The 13142-nt window shown below is 38.5% G+C and overlaps 1 protein-coding gene across 4 annotated transcripts in view; it reads right to left on the bottom strand.

The window, feature by feature from the left end:
- Cpne8 (copine 8) overlaps positions 1–13142 on the bottom strand; it is a 193788-nt gene that overhangs the window by 94689 nt on the left and 85957 nt on the right. For all 4 annotated transcript variants that reach the window (XM_021183655.3, XM_029469851.2, XM_029469850.2 and 1 more), the window contains one exon: positions 8069–8132. In XM_021183655.3, coding sequence (XP_021039314.1) covers positions 8069–8132 — 64 coding nt within the window. The remainder of the gene's footprint in view (positions 1–8068; positions 8133–13142) is intronic.

The following is a 13142-nucleotide window of genomic DNA, read 5'->3' as shown; positions in this document are numbered from 1 at the left end:
TTATATATTTACATTATGATCCATAGAAGAAGCAAAATTACAGTTATGAAGTAGTAATGAAATAATTTTACAGCTGGGGATCACCACGACATGAGCAACTGTGTTAAGTGTCATCACATTAAGAAGGTTGGGGACCACTGTTAGATGGTGGCTTTCAAGTATTTTATTGAGAAGTTTTACAGCTAAGGTCACTGCATATATATAAACCTGCTGTTCTCTTTTCTTGTTATGACTTTACCTGGTATTATTCTTAGAGTGATACTTAATAGAAAAAGTTTAGAAATGTTCCCTCTGTTTCTTTTCTTTTTTTTTGTATTTTTTTTCTGAGTAATTTAATAAGTATTTTTGGTAGTTTTTGAAAGTTTTGGTAGAAATCTGCTTTGGGTCCATCTGGACCAGGCATTTTATTGTTGTTTTAACATCGGTTTTTATAGGTCTGTTTAGGTTGTTGATCTAAAAAGCCTTGGATGGATCTACAAATTTTTTCACCTCTTTTATATTTTCTGTTACCAGAGTAAGGAAGGATTTTTGAAGTACCCCCTTAAATATTCTGAATTTCTCTGGTGTCTGTCCATATTTTAAGTCTTGATGGGGGAAGTGCTATTTCTAAAAAGAGTCTGTTCTATTAGACTGTAGCAACCTGAATTGAGCACATTAGAAAAATCTATTGAAAAACATGAAGAGAATTTTAAAATTTATACTTTGGTGATGGACAGCATGTCTGATGCTGTAAACGTGACTAATTTTGCTCTATTTATTATAGTGTTGATGGCGAATATGGTGCCACTGAAGAAATGAGTTTTAAAATATTTTTCGAAAGACACACAATTTATTTTTCCATTGCCAATGTATCTGGTATAGTTACTGGTACTGCTCCATCGGCAGCACATGAAAAAGTGGGGCTTGTAAAATTGAATGAAGACGATGCAATGGTTGCACTAAGCTCCAGCTCAACTGAGCATTATTGCATAGCACAGCAAGAACTTCTATGCAGAAAAGTCTTGACAATGTACAGAATCATATAAATCATCAACACTGTGAATTTCCTAAGAACCAAGGGATTAAATTGTCACCAATTTCAGAAATTTCTTTAAAGTGTTGATGTTGACAGTTATCACATCATACATTTGGGGGCTGTGAGATGTCTAGGGAAAGACCAAATGTGGACAATATTTAAGATTTATGATGCATTAAGTCATCTGAGGTTCCAAAAGAAAAAAAATCATTTTATTACCAGAACTTGACAATGAAATCCAGCTTAAAGCAGCTGGCAGTTTTAGCAGAGTAACCACTGATTTGAGTGAAACATGAGTCTCTTCAAGATGAAGACCAACTTGTTGAAGAAAAGTTGCACATTGTAATGGTCTACACATGAGAATAAAATTATGACGAGCTCTGATTGAGGCAAGCAATCTTAGGCACTTCAGGATGTTGACTAAACACTACCCGATCAACAGTGGAAAAGATGCTGCCTTGACAGGTCTTCTTTGCTTTTAGCTTTCCCTTCTCGGCTATCTCTTTTCCTTTGTGTTGGCTGCCAACACCTAGAAATGCTTTCTACCATATTTCTCAGTGGTCACACTAGGCTGGGACCTGGGTGGGTAATAGTCACTATTCTTCCAGTCCTTCATTACTGTCTCTCCAGTCTCACCCTCAGCCTTGTAGCTTTCAGGTAGGTCTCCCTCCTCACACCCTACCACCATACCCTAGGGATTTTGCCTCTTGGTACAGATACAACTTAGCTGTTTCCTGGTGATCCTCTCAACCTTCTCTTGTGGCCATATCCATTTGGTTGTTTCAACCACCAATACCCAGAAATACATTCTACATGGGACCTACAGGGGCCACAGTGGACTCAGGTAGGTAATTTTCACTTTCCTTTGGTTTCTCCATTACCCTCTGACCATACATACTTACTCTAAATTTCCATAGCAACCTGATTTGGGAGCCCCTTCTACCCAAACTCCATTCCCTGGAGTTCCTAGCTCTTGTTATATACCTAGAATCCCCCTGGCCCTTTCATTCCTATCTCACTAAACTTATTCCTTATCCTCTCACACCCTACATACAGGTGTCCCCCCTCCCTGGGGACTCTGGTACTTGGTGTGTGGACTCATTATCCCCAGCTAGCTCATACCCATAACCAATCTCACCTGCACCTCCTAGTCCATTTCCATTTCTTTCTGCCATCTACAGACCTACACAAGTGGTCTTTATAGAGAACCCACAGCCACCACACTTGCCTAGGATTCAGAAAGGCCATCAAGAACTAAGAATTGGAATACCCACCCAATCAAACAAGACCATATATAAATACCTAGAAACACCTCAATAGTTAAAACGCCCGAAGCCTAGCTCACAATACAAACACACATACATGAACAGGCAGGCAAGACAACATGTCTCACCAGAACTTAGACAACCTATTACAGTCGAGCATGAGAAATGCAATGTGAAACACAAGATAAGAGTTTCAAATTAAGATATGTCCAAGGACCTAGATATGGATTAATTCCTTAATGAAGTCCATGAAAACAAACAAACAAAATACAGTTGAATGGAATAATGAATATAATTCCAGGCATGAAAGTAGAATTTAACAAAGAAATAGAATCAAGAAAAAGAAAAACTGAATTTGAAAAAAAAAATTGAAGTTACACAAAGACACCTGGAATTAAGCCTTGCCAACAGAATACAAGGCATGGGAGAAAACATCTTAGGTGTTGACAACAGGGCAGAAGCAATGAATACCTCACTGAAAAGGTGTTAAATCTAAAATTAACCAGGCACAAAAACATTCAGGAAATCTATATAGGACACTAAGAAGAGACCAAATCTATGAATAATAAAGAGAAATGAGAAGAAACCCAGGCCAAATGCATAGAAAAATATTTTCAACAAAATCATAGAATAATTTTCCAACACGAGGTAGAAGGTGGCTATCATGGTACAAGCAGACAGAATACCAAATAGACAGGACTTGAAAAGGAAATTTCCCCAAACACATAATAATCCACTAAATGTACAGATCAAAGAAAAGGTATTAAAAGCAGCAAGGGGAAAGACCAAGAAATATATGAAGGCAGGTCAACTAAGATAACAGTCAGTTTCTCAGTGGAGACTCTGAAAACCAGAACGACCATGATAGATCTTCTACAAACTCTGAGAAATCAAAAATATCATCCCAGATTACTATATTCACCAAAACTATTGGTTACAATAGATGGAGAAAGGTAAACATTACAAAATAATACCAAATTTGAGCAATGCCTATCTACCAATAGGGCTCTACTGAAGATGCTCAAAGCAAAACTTCATTGTGAAGAGGTTAATCACACTCATGAAGATATTAAAAATAAATAATCCCTGAGCACTAAAACAAAAGAGAAAAATTCCCAAAAGTAAAATAATAAGAATCAATAAACACTGCTCATTCATAACTCTCAATATTGACAGTTTCAATATTTCATTAAAAATGACACAGACCAACACATTGAATTAAAAAAAAATTTATCTTTCTGCTACATCCAAAAAATACATCTTACAATCAAGGATAGTAATCACCTCAGAGTAAAAGGATGGAAAAGGTACTCCAAGATAATTAACCCAAGAAACAAGCAAGTGTAGCTGCTTTAACATTTGAGAAATTAAACTTAAAACCAAAACTTATCCAAAGAAAAACAAAAGATATGGGAAAAGACACTGCATCTCATCAAAGGAAAACAATAAAGAATATTGCAATCCTGAACATCTATGCACCATACACAACGGTAACCAAGTCCATAAAAGAAACACCATTACAGCTAAAAATCACATATCATGGTGAGTGACCTTACTCTTGCCAATAGATAGGTCATACAGAGAGAAACCAAATAGAGAAATGTTGGAACTATATGATGTAAATCAAATGGACTCAACAGATATTTGTAGAACATTCCATCCAAACATAAAAGAATTTACCTTCTTCTTAGCGCCTCACTGAACCGTCTACAAAACTGTCTCCATGTACTCAGAACCAGAACAAGTCTCAAAAGATACAAGAGAAGTGAATGACACCCTACAACCCATCTGACCACCAGGAACTATATCTGAATATCAACAACCATAGAAACAGCAGAAAGCTTTAAAATTCATAGAAACTTAACAATTCATTATGGAATAATAATAAAAAATAGACCAAATGAAAATCAAGGAAATTCAAAACATTTCAGAAATGAAAGTACAGCATACACAAATCTATGGGGCATGATTAAGGCAGTTTGAAGAGACAAGTTCATAGCAACAAGGGCTTATGTCAAAAAAAATTAGGAAGGTCTCATTTTAATAATTTAGCAGTACACCTGAAAGCTCTAGAATAACAACAAGAGGACATAACACTACAAAAAAGTAGATGACAAACTAGGGGCTGAAATCAATTTTATAGAAACAAAATAAGCAAACAAGCACTACTAAAAATACAAAGAATCAATAAAGAGCTGGTTCTTTGAGAAAACAAAATTGACAAACCCTTAGTCAAATGAACTAAAGACACAGAGAGAAGATCCAAGTTAGTAAAATTAGAGATAACAAGCAAGACATTCCCATAGACACTAAGGAAATACAGAGGATCTTAGGACATTTTAAAATCTGTACTTGACTCAGTTGGAAAACCAAAGAGAAACAGATGAAGTTCTTGATGTACATAACCTGTCATATTTAATCATATTTAAACATATTTAAACACTCATAAGCACTAGTGAAGTCAAAAGTCATTTCCATTAAAAGTCTCTCAACCAATAAATAAATAAATAAATAAATAAATAATAAATAAATAAATCCAGGACCAGATAAATTCAGTGACAAATTCTACCAGACCTTCAAATAAGAATTCATGCCAATATTGCTCAACTCATTTCACAAACATAAGCTGATGGAACATTTCCTAATTATTTTTATGAGACCACTACTAGCCTGATACCTAAACCACTCAAAGACCCAACCAAAAAAGAAGAAAAGGAGAAAAAAGAGAAAGAAAGAAGAAAAGAAAATTATAAATTCATATCTATAATGAACATAGGTAATTGCAAAGCAAATCCAAGAACACATCAAAAAGATTGTTTGCCAGGATGAAATTCTCTGAATCCCAGAGATGATTCAACATATGTAAATCATTAGACATAATCTCATAATCTTCCACACAAGTAGACTGAAAGACAAAAGTTATTGGACACTAACGTTATAGGAGAAAAGGAAAAAAGTCTTTGAAAAAGATCTACCATCCCTTCTTGATAAAAACCCTGAAGAGACTATGATGCAAGGGACATACCTCAACTGAATAAAGGCAGAGTTTACATCAAGCCCACAGCCAGCATCAACCTAAAAGAGAAGAATCTCTTGAGGGATTTTCACCAAAACCAGGATGTCCACTCTCTCCACACCGCTTCAGCACAGTACTTGAAACCTTAGCTAGAGCCATGACACAACTGATTCCAATAATAAACGAAGAAGTAAAAGTACTTTTACTTGCAGATGATGTGATAGCATACATGAGTGACCCTAAAAATTCCACTGGGAAACTCCTACAGCTGATAAATATTTTCAAAGAAGCAGTGCCTTTCCCCATCATCTCAAAAGTAAAAAGTATTTTGGGATAGATAATTCTAACCAAGCAAGTGCATGACTCATATAAAGGAAAAATGTTAAGATTTTTTTTTTTAAAAATTGAAACTATTAGACTGTGAAAAGATCTCTATGCTCGAGGATCAGTATAATTAGCATTGGGAAAATGACCATCCTAATAAAAGCAAATACAACTTCAATGTAACTTCCATCAAAATCCCAACACAATTCTCAGAAATTAAAAGGACTACTTTTACTTTCCTATGAAAACACACACACAAATGAATAAATAATAAACAAATAAATAAGCAAGCAAGCAAACAAACAAATAAAATCAATCCCAGGATACCTAACAGAATTCTAAAAGATTAAAACCAAAGAAAAAGACCTGTTGGAGGTACCAACATCCAGATTCCAAGTTGTAGTACAGAGCTATCCTCAAAAAAAGAACAGATATCCTCAAAAAAAACCAGACGTGTTGATCAGTGGACTTAAGATCCATCTAGAAATGCACAAGTCTATGGACACTTGATATTTGATAAAGAAGCCAGACATACACACTGGATTAAAAAGAGCATCTTCAACAAGTGGTGCTAGAGAATCTGGATGATGGACTTTATAAGAAGGCAAATAGACCCATACTCATTAACCTGCATAAAACTCAAGTCTAACTGCATCAGAAAGACTTCTATGGAAGGCTAGATACCTTGAATCTGACAGAAGGGAAAGTGGAGAACATAGATGAACTCTAGGTGTCCAAGAAACAACTAAGGGATGTTCAACACTGTCAGAAAAACACAAATTAAAACTACCTTGAGACTTCATCTTATCTTGTTCAGAATGGTCAAGATTAAAAAAAAAAAAGATACAACATATGGCAGCTCATGCTGGCAAGGATGTGGGGGAAGGGTGGCATTTATTCATTGATAGGGTGATGCCAACTTTTATAGACACTGAGAAAATCAGTGTGGTAGGACCTCGGGAATCCGGGAAAGGATCTATCTCAAGATCCAGTTGTACTACTATTTGGAGAATAAGCAAAAAGATTTATATCCCACTACAGAGACACTTGTTCATCCATTGCTGCTCTATTCATATTAGACACAAATTGGGAACAGCCTAGATATCCATCAACTAATGTATGGATTATGAAAACATCACATATATACAAGGAGATGTTATTCAGCTGTTATAAATGCAATTATGACATTTTCAGGTAAATGGATAGAGCCAGAAAATATCATCCTAAGTAAAGTAACACGGATGCAAAATGAAAAATATTTCATGTTTAGCTTTTAAACCTTTAATATGTTTGCTACAGTTAATATAGCCATGGAGGTTAGGTACATATTAAGGGTCTAGGAGGGATCTCCTGTGGAAGGGGAGATAGAATATATATTTATGAAGAGAGAGGCAAGAAACTGGATTAGGAGGACTTAGAAGGAGATGGAAGAGAGGGATAAGGGACTAAAGACTCCTTGAGGTGCCACATGGAAACTTCCTAAAATGCTTCTAAAGAAACTTCCTAACATGCATGTATAGGAAAGAAACACAAATGGAATCGCCAAATAATGGGAGAGACGATGTCCACGCGCGATATCTTATGCCACCAGGTGAAACTTCCCATGTCAGGAACTAATTGAGCTGTTGGCCAAAATGGCTCCCTGGAAACTCTCAAACATCACAGGCTGCTTCCGAGGCTACCGGTTGGTCTCCGCATCTGGACGATAAGCTCTATTACTGAAGACGACATTTGAACATGGAGAAACTGAACTGTTGCCAAACGAGAAGTTTAACCTTTCCTGACTAGTTTTCATGATAACTGGAAGGTACTTTGTAGGCTACCAGATGAGAAAGGGTAACCATCAACCCAGCTACAAACGCTGTGATATTCAACAGTGACCTGCCTGTGAGACATGCTAAGGCCAATGGTGGCACAAATTTTATGGGTGTAACCAACCACTCTGATTGGATTTGAGGCCCATTCATCTAATAACCCATCCCAGACACTTCTAGGGTAGACAAGAACCTGAGCCAGTGGTAGTACGAAACTACAAGGACACAGTTTTCTGGGCAGAACAGCCAGAGAAAATCCCAACTTGGAGATAGGAAATAGACACAAAGTCTCACCCCTAGCTGAGAAGCTGTGGGTAATAGCTTAGTTATTACTTAACTGCTGGGTTGGGGACAGTCAATTATCTTTAATAGTGTGACTGCCGGTAGGTCCACCACCCTCCAGTGGATGGCCACATGACTCAAAGTATAAGGACAGCACAGTTTGAACTAGATGCTTTTTTTTTTGGTGTGTTTTTGTTTTTATTTTTAAAGTGGACATACAATTGGGTGTCTAAAGAAGGGAATATGGAATTGTGGGAGGGACTATTATCAAAGTGTGTTATCTGGAATACTCCAAAACCAGTAAAATATTTGTAAATAAAAATAATTTTAAACAAAGAAAATATTTGCTTACCCTGCAGCAGTTTAACTCCTCTGCCGTCAGTATGATTGTCCCACATTTCCTGCCTGGAATTCCTCTACAAAAATAAGATCATAGTTAGCCTATTTAGATTTCTATTAAGGAATTATATTGACTAGTATAGCTTTATTTCACATAATCATATAAAGAGCTTGCTACCATTATTGAGTTCTCATATTTCCTAATGAAGACAATGTCTTAACATCACAGGCAACATGTCAGGCCTCTGAGAATCATAGTCCTCTTGTTGTCTAACATACAAGTAACATAATGTAATACAACAATGCTTTCTCTTGCCATGTCTATGCGTCCATACAACAGAAACCCTGGCTTGTGGCATCTCTCCCTCCATTCATCAAATGCATATTCATAGTCCTTGTCCTACCTGCTCATTCCCAAGTCAACACACTACAGGCTGTCCCTTGCAACTATTTTGGTTCAGACTGCTTACACCCTTCAATGAAGTTCCCTATATTGCGTTTATTGCAGGACTGTCATGAGCCTGTTATGTGGTATTAAAATCTGACCCATAAGAATTAGCATATAATCATCGCAACATAGTTTGGATACTTTTTTTATACTTTTTCTTTCAAAATGGTAAGTTTTATAAGGGCAATACTCAAGTCAAAGTTCTTGTCAACCCACAGTTTGAGAGCTCTGTGTTCCAAGTGCTCAATATACATAATCAAGGATAAAATACATAAGCCAATGCAGCAAAATAAAACCTCCACTCAAGCTGTTTCTCTGCAGTTCTCTGTTTTATTTATGCTCATATACTTTTAAAGACACCAAGAACAATGCCAACTAGGAAAACATGGGATGTGCATATGCCTCTTATGGGTTGGGGAGATGTTCCCCAAAGTCCAAGTGTTACATTCTTGATCTATGGGGGTCACCACTGGGAGATGCTTTTAGAATGGGAAGGTGGGGAGAGAGTAAAGGCCATAGAGAGTTCATATTCAAAAGGGATAGTGGGACCAAGGTCCCTTCTAGTCTCCTTTGCCTCCTAGCTGCTGAGATGTAGGTTAGAGGTAAAGGTTTTTTGGTTTTGTTTTCATTTTGTTTTGTTGTTTTTTTTTTATAAAACACCCCACATCGATTTTCTCCTGTGGCCAGTGGCCTTGTACTAAGACCTAAAATTAGAGTTATTTGCCAAAAGAAACATTTTCTTTTTTAAAAGTAATTGCATCAGCTCTTTTGAGATGTAGCTGATCTACACAGTTTTCTACCTACAAGCAACCCTTGCCAATCCTCCAGAAAAACAGGTGTGTCCTATGACAAACCATGCAGCCAAGGTCTTTCTGTGTGCCCTACGAACGACCCCAGGTAGACTCAGCCCAAGGATAGCTTGTGTCCCTAAAAGTACAACTCATTCCTGATAGTCACAGTAAGTGTGCAGCCGACTGGAATCTTCTTATCTTGACTGGGGGAAAAATGTGAGGAGATGAGCAGTTAAAATCTTAGGAGTTGCACAAGTATCAAAATAAATTCTATTCACTCTAAAACCATTCTGTATTTTCTTCTATTTGGCAAAAATCTTTCAGAGAAGACCACGCCAACTTCTTCCAACAAAGGTATCTCTGCTTGTACAGGAAGCTGCACATGCCTTCACTCCCCATGAAGTGAATTGTATGCATGTCAGGATGGCCCATTCCATTAATCCCTCAGGACTTATGAGGTCAATTAATTTAACTCTTAAACATTTTTTTTTCCTAATACGACATACATCCATCATTTTTAGCATCCTTCCCTTTTTCTTATGGTATTGGTTTGGGTTTTTTTTTTTTTTTTTTTTTTTTTTTTGCCTCTTTGTCTTTTGAGACATGGTTAGGGCTAACCTCAAAGTCACTGTGTACCTGTGAAAGTATTTAAATCCCTGATCCTCCACTCTTCATTCCCAACCTGCTGGGGCTGCAGACCTGTGCCACCTCACCTGATAACAGCTTTAATTGTCCTAATCCCTTGTTTTCCTTTCTGTTGTGAATCCTAAGGCTTCAATATCCCTGCATAAAAGGCAAGTGAAATAGCCTTCTCTCTGGAAATGCTAAGTATCATCTTTAAAGATCTGCACACATGTTTCTTGTGAAAACCAAAGGGAAGTAGACCTCCAGCCTATAGCTCAGTCACTAGACCATTCTTTCTTCTCTATGCAACACAGCAAGTGTTGGCACCTTTGTCTTGCCCACAGGACTTGGAAGGCTACAAGTACCTCACTTGTTGGCCCTGTCTTTCCTTCTTACCTGGTGTTTCTGTTTGCTTAAAACTTTGGTGGCTCTCCTGCTCTGGCAGAGGCAGGAGGTCCCTGCCCAGAGTCATGTTCATATTTTGGCTCTGGCTGAGATAACTGAGTGACCTAACAGTCCCAGAGCGAGTGTCTTCCAGAAGCCTCTTGGGTGGCTTTGGATTGGGATAGCCCGATCATGCTGAGGTTTTATCTGGAGGTGCACATCCAAATCTTCGGTCTTCTTCCTTGCATAAGCTTGCCTGACACTGAGCCTTCTCTGAGCACTTCCTATTGCCTCAGCAGACTGAGAGTTTCTCAACTCCCCAAATCTGTTCAAAAAATGATCTAAGGGGCTTTGTTGTTCTTCTTCAAAGTGGTCCCATTCTTCACATCCTACCAACCAACTAACTTATTGTTATAATAGTCCCACTTCTAGCTAGCAAAATAAACTTTCATTTCCCACTGCTTTTATTATGAATTCCCATCAACATGGAGATTTAAAAATATCGTTTATTGTTGAACAATTCTGTAGATCAAATTCTGACCAGGGGTGGGTAGGCAGACACTCTGTTTACAGTTCCTCATAGCTGAAGCAGCCTGTCAGGCCAGCAGGCTGGGCCTTACCCTCATGCTTGGAATAGCTGACCTTCCAATTATGCATCTCTGACTTAATCTTCTGCCTCTCCTGCTTTCAAGGGTCCATATGATAACATTCAGTGTAGTGACTTGAGTACGCTGTAGTCAATTCATGATAATCTACACTAGGTAATGTATTGTGATTTTACCCCCCCCCCACGCCCCCGCCATGCAAATTTCCCCTCAAGACCTCTAAAGTAGCATCCCTGCCTCAGTTTACAATCTACTGTTACCTTGAGTAAGCTGCCTAATCCCATTGACACTTAGTTTATTTGCTTGACAAATCAAGGCAATGAGGTAATTAAACAATAAAAGCCAAACCAAATCAAACAACGCGCAGGTCAAATGTTCAGGACATTATAGTTTTATTATGTCTTCACATGATTCGTTTTAAATTGTCCGTTAATTCTCAATGTGGGATTGAAGTAGGAAATGCTGAGTCCTACACATCTCCTGCCTTACTCACATCATCTGGTGGATATGTGCATTGCGAGGAGGATGTAAATGCTCAGTGTATATTACAAACTTGTCTGACATCTCTTCCTGAGTCAGAATACTATCTATGATGAATATACGCAATGAACTTGTACGATAGTCACTGCATACAAAAGTCCCCACCGTTTAACGCGTGTAAAACTCTTAGCCCCGTGTGACACTAACATAGGAGCTGACATTTGTTTCAGGGAGGGAGATGTGGGAAAGATGTGCCTATAAAAGAATATTTATGACAGAATGGTGAAATGTGACCACGACTGTCACAGCCCTGTGTGTATGAATGAATGGTGGCCTTGAGACTGAACGCTTTTACAAGGCCCATGAGCTAATTAGAACTTCAGTGATTATAGAGACTTGCAATATTTCATGCCTGGAGCCAAATTACCTCCAGCTCTCCCCAGGTCCCTCTATAAGTCATTCCTTACTCACCTCAAGAGTCTAACCTAACATCCCCTGGCTATCAGATAAATCCCTTTGAAATGAACTTCCTGCAGCCCTAAGGCTAAGGATGCCATCAGATAACATTCGAAGCCTCTAACAGATCCCCCAGTCTGGCTGTAACTAGCCTATCAGATGCTTCCACCAAGGTATCGTAAAAGTGCCTCGATCTTATTGTAACTGTTCTGTTCCTATAGAAACTGTATGAAATGGTTACCATGTTGGAACATGGAATTGGGGGTGACATGAATCTGTACTCCTGGGCCACAACCATTCTTACTTGGCTCCAGAATAAACTGTTTGTTTGTTTGTTTTTGTTTTTGTTTTTTGAGACAGGGTTTCTCTGTGTAGCCCTGGCTGTCCTGGAACTCACTCTGTAGACCAGGCTGGCCTCGAACTCAGAAAAACACCTGCCTCTGCCTCCCAAGTGCCAGGACTAAAGGCATGCACCACCACACCCGGCTACACTAGGGTTTTTTGTTTTGCTTTGTTTTGTTTTGTTTTGTTTTGTTTTGTTTTGTTTTGTTTTGTTTTGAGGTAAGGGTGTGATTTGAGCTAGGCAAAATCTGTCAGATCTGCCCTAGTGATATACACTATGCTCTGACAGAATGCTTCAGGAACAGAGATGGTGGCAAGATAGTGCCTCGTGGAAGGTGGAGCCAGGCGTGAAAGACAATGAAACCTGAGGTTCTAACTAGACAGAAGTGGAAAGGTGGGGTGGGGGCAGAGTAAGTCATAGAATCCTTATCCTTAAACCTCATCGAGTTGCTTTTTCCCTCGGTGGAAGCCCTGGAAAGATAAGGGTTGCGACATCTGGTCAGGTTTTTCAGCCTTTTCCAGCTATGTGACCTTGATTTCCTGCTGGTCAGATTACCAAACAAGAACAGTAAAACAAAGAAGCCCATATGATTAAAACTTTCCAGGCCTGGAAAGATGGCTCAGCAGGTAAGAATACTTTCTAGCTAAGTGTGAAGATTCCAATGTCACCTCCCATGTAAAAAAGCGGAGTATGGTCTCTTGTATCTGCTATGGAGACAGGAGAGTCGCTTCGACCTGCTGGTTGTGAACCTAACTCAAGTTTTAGTGAGAGACCCTTTCTCAAGTGACTAAGGCAAAAATAGAGTAAAACACTGGCTGTCCCTGGCCTCCCTCCACATATGCACACAGATGCCTATACACACAGACTTGTGTGCGTGTGCGCACACACACACACACACACATACACACACACACACGACTCATGCACGATTAGTATGTTCAAACTTTCTACAGGAG

This window comes from Mus caroli, unplaced genomic scaffold (genome assembly GCF_978045245.1).
Source record: "Mus caroli unplaced genomic scaffold, Mus_caroli_1 scaffold_16, whole genome shotgun sequence".
NCBI classification, from domain to species: domain Eukaryota; kingdom Metazoa; phylum Chordata; class Mammalia; order Rodentia; family Muridae; genus Mus; species Mus caroli.
This window is presented reverse-complemented; position numbering and strand designations above follow the sequence as displayed.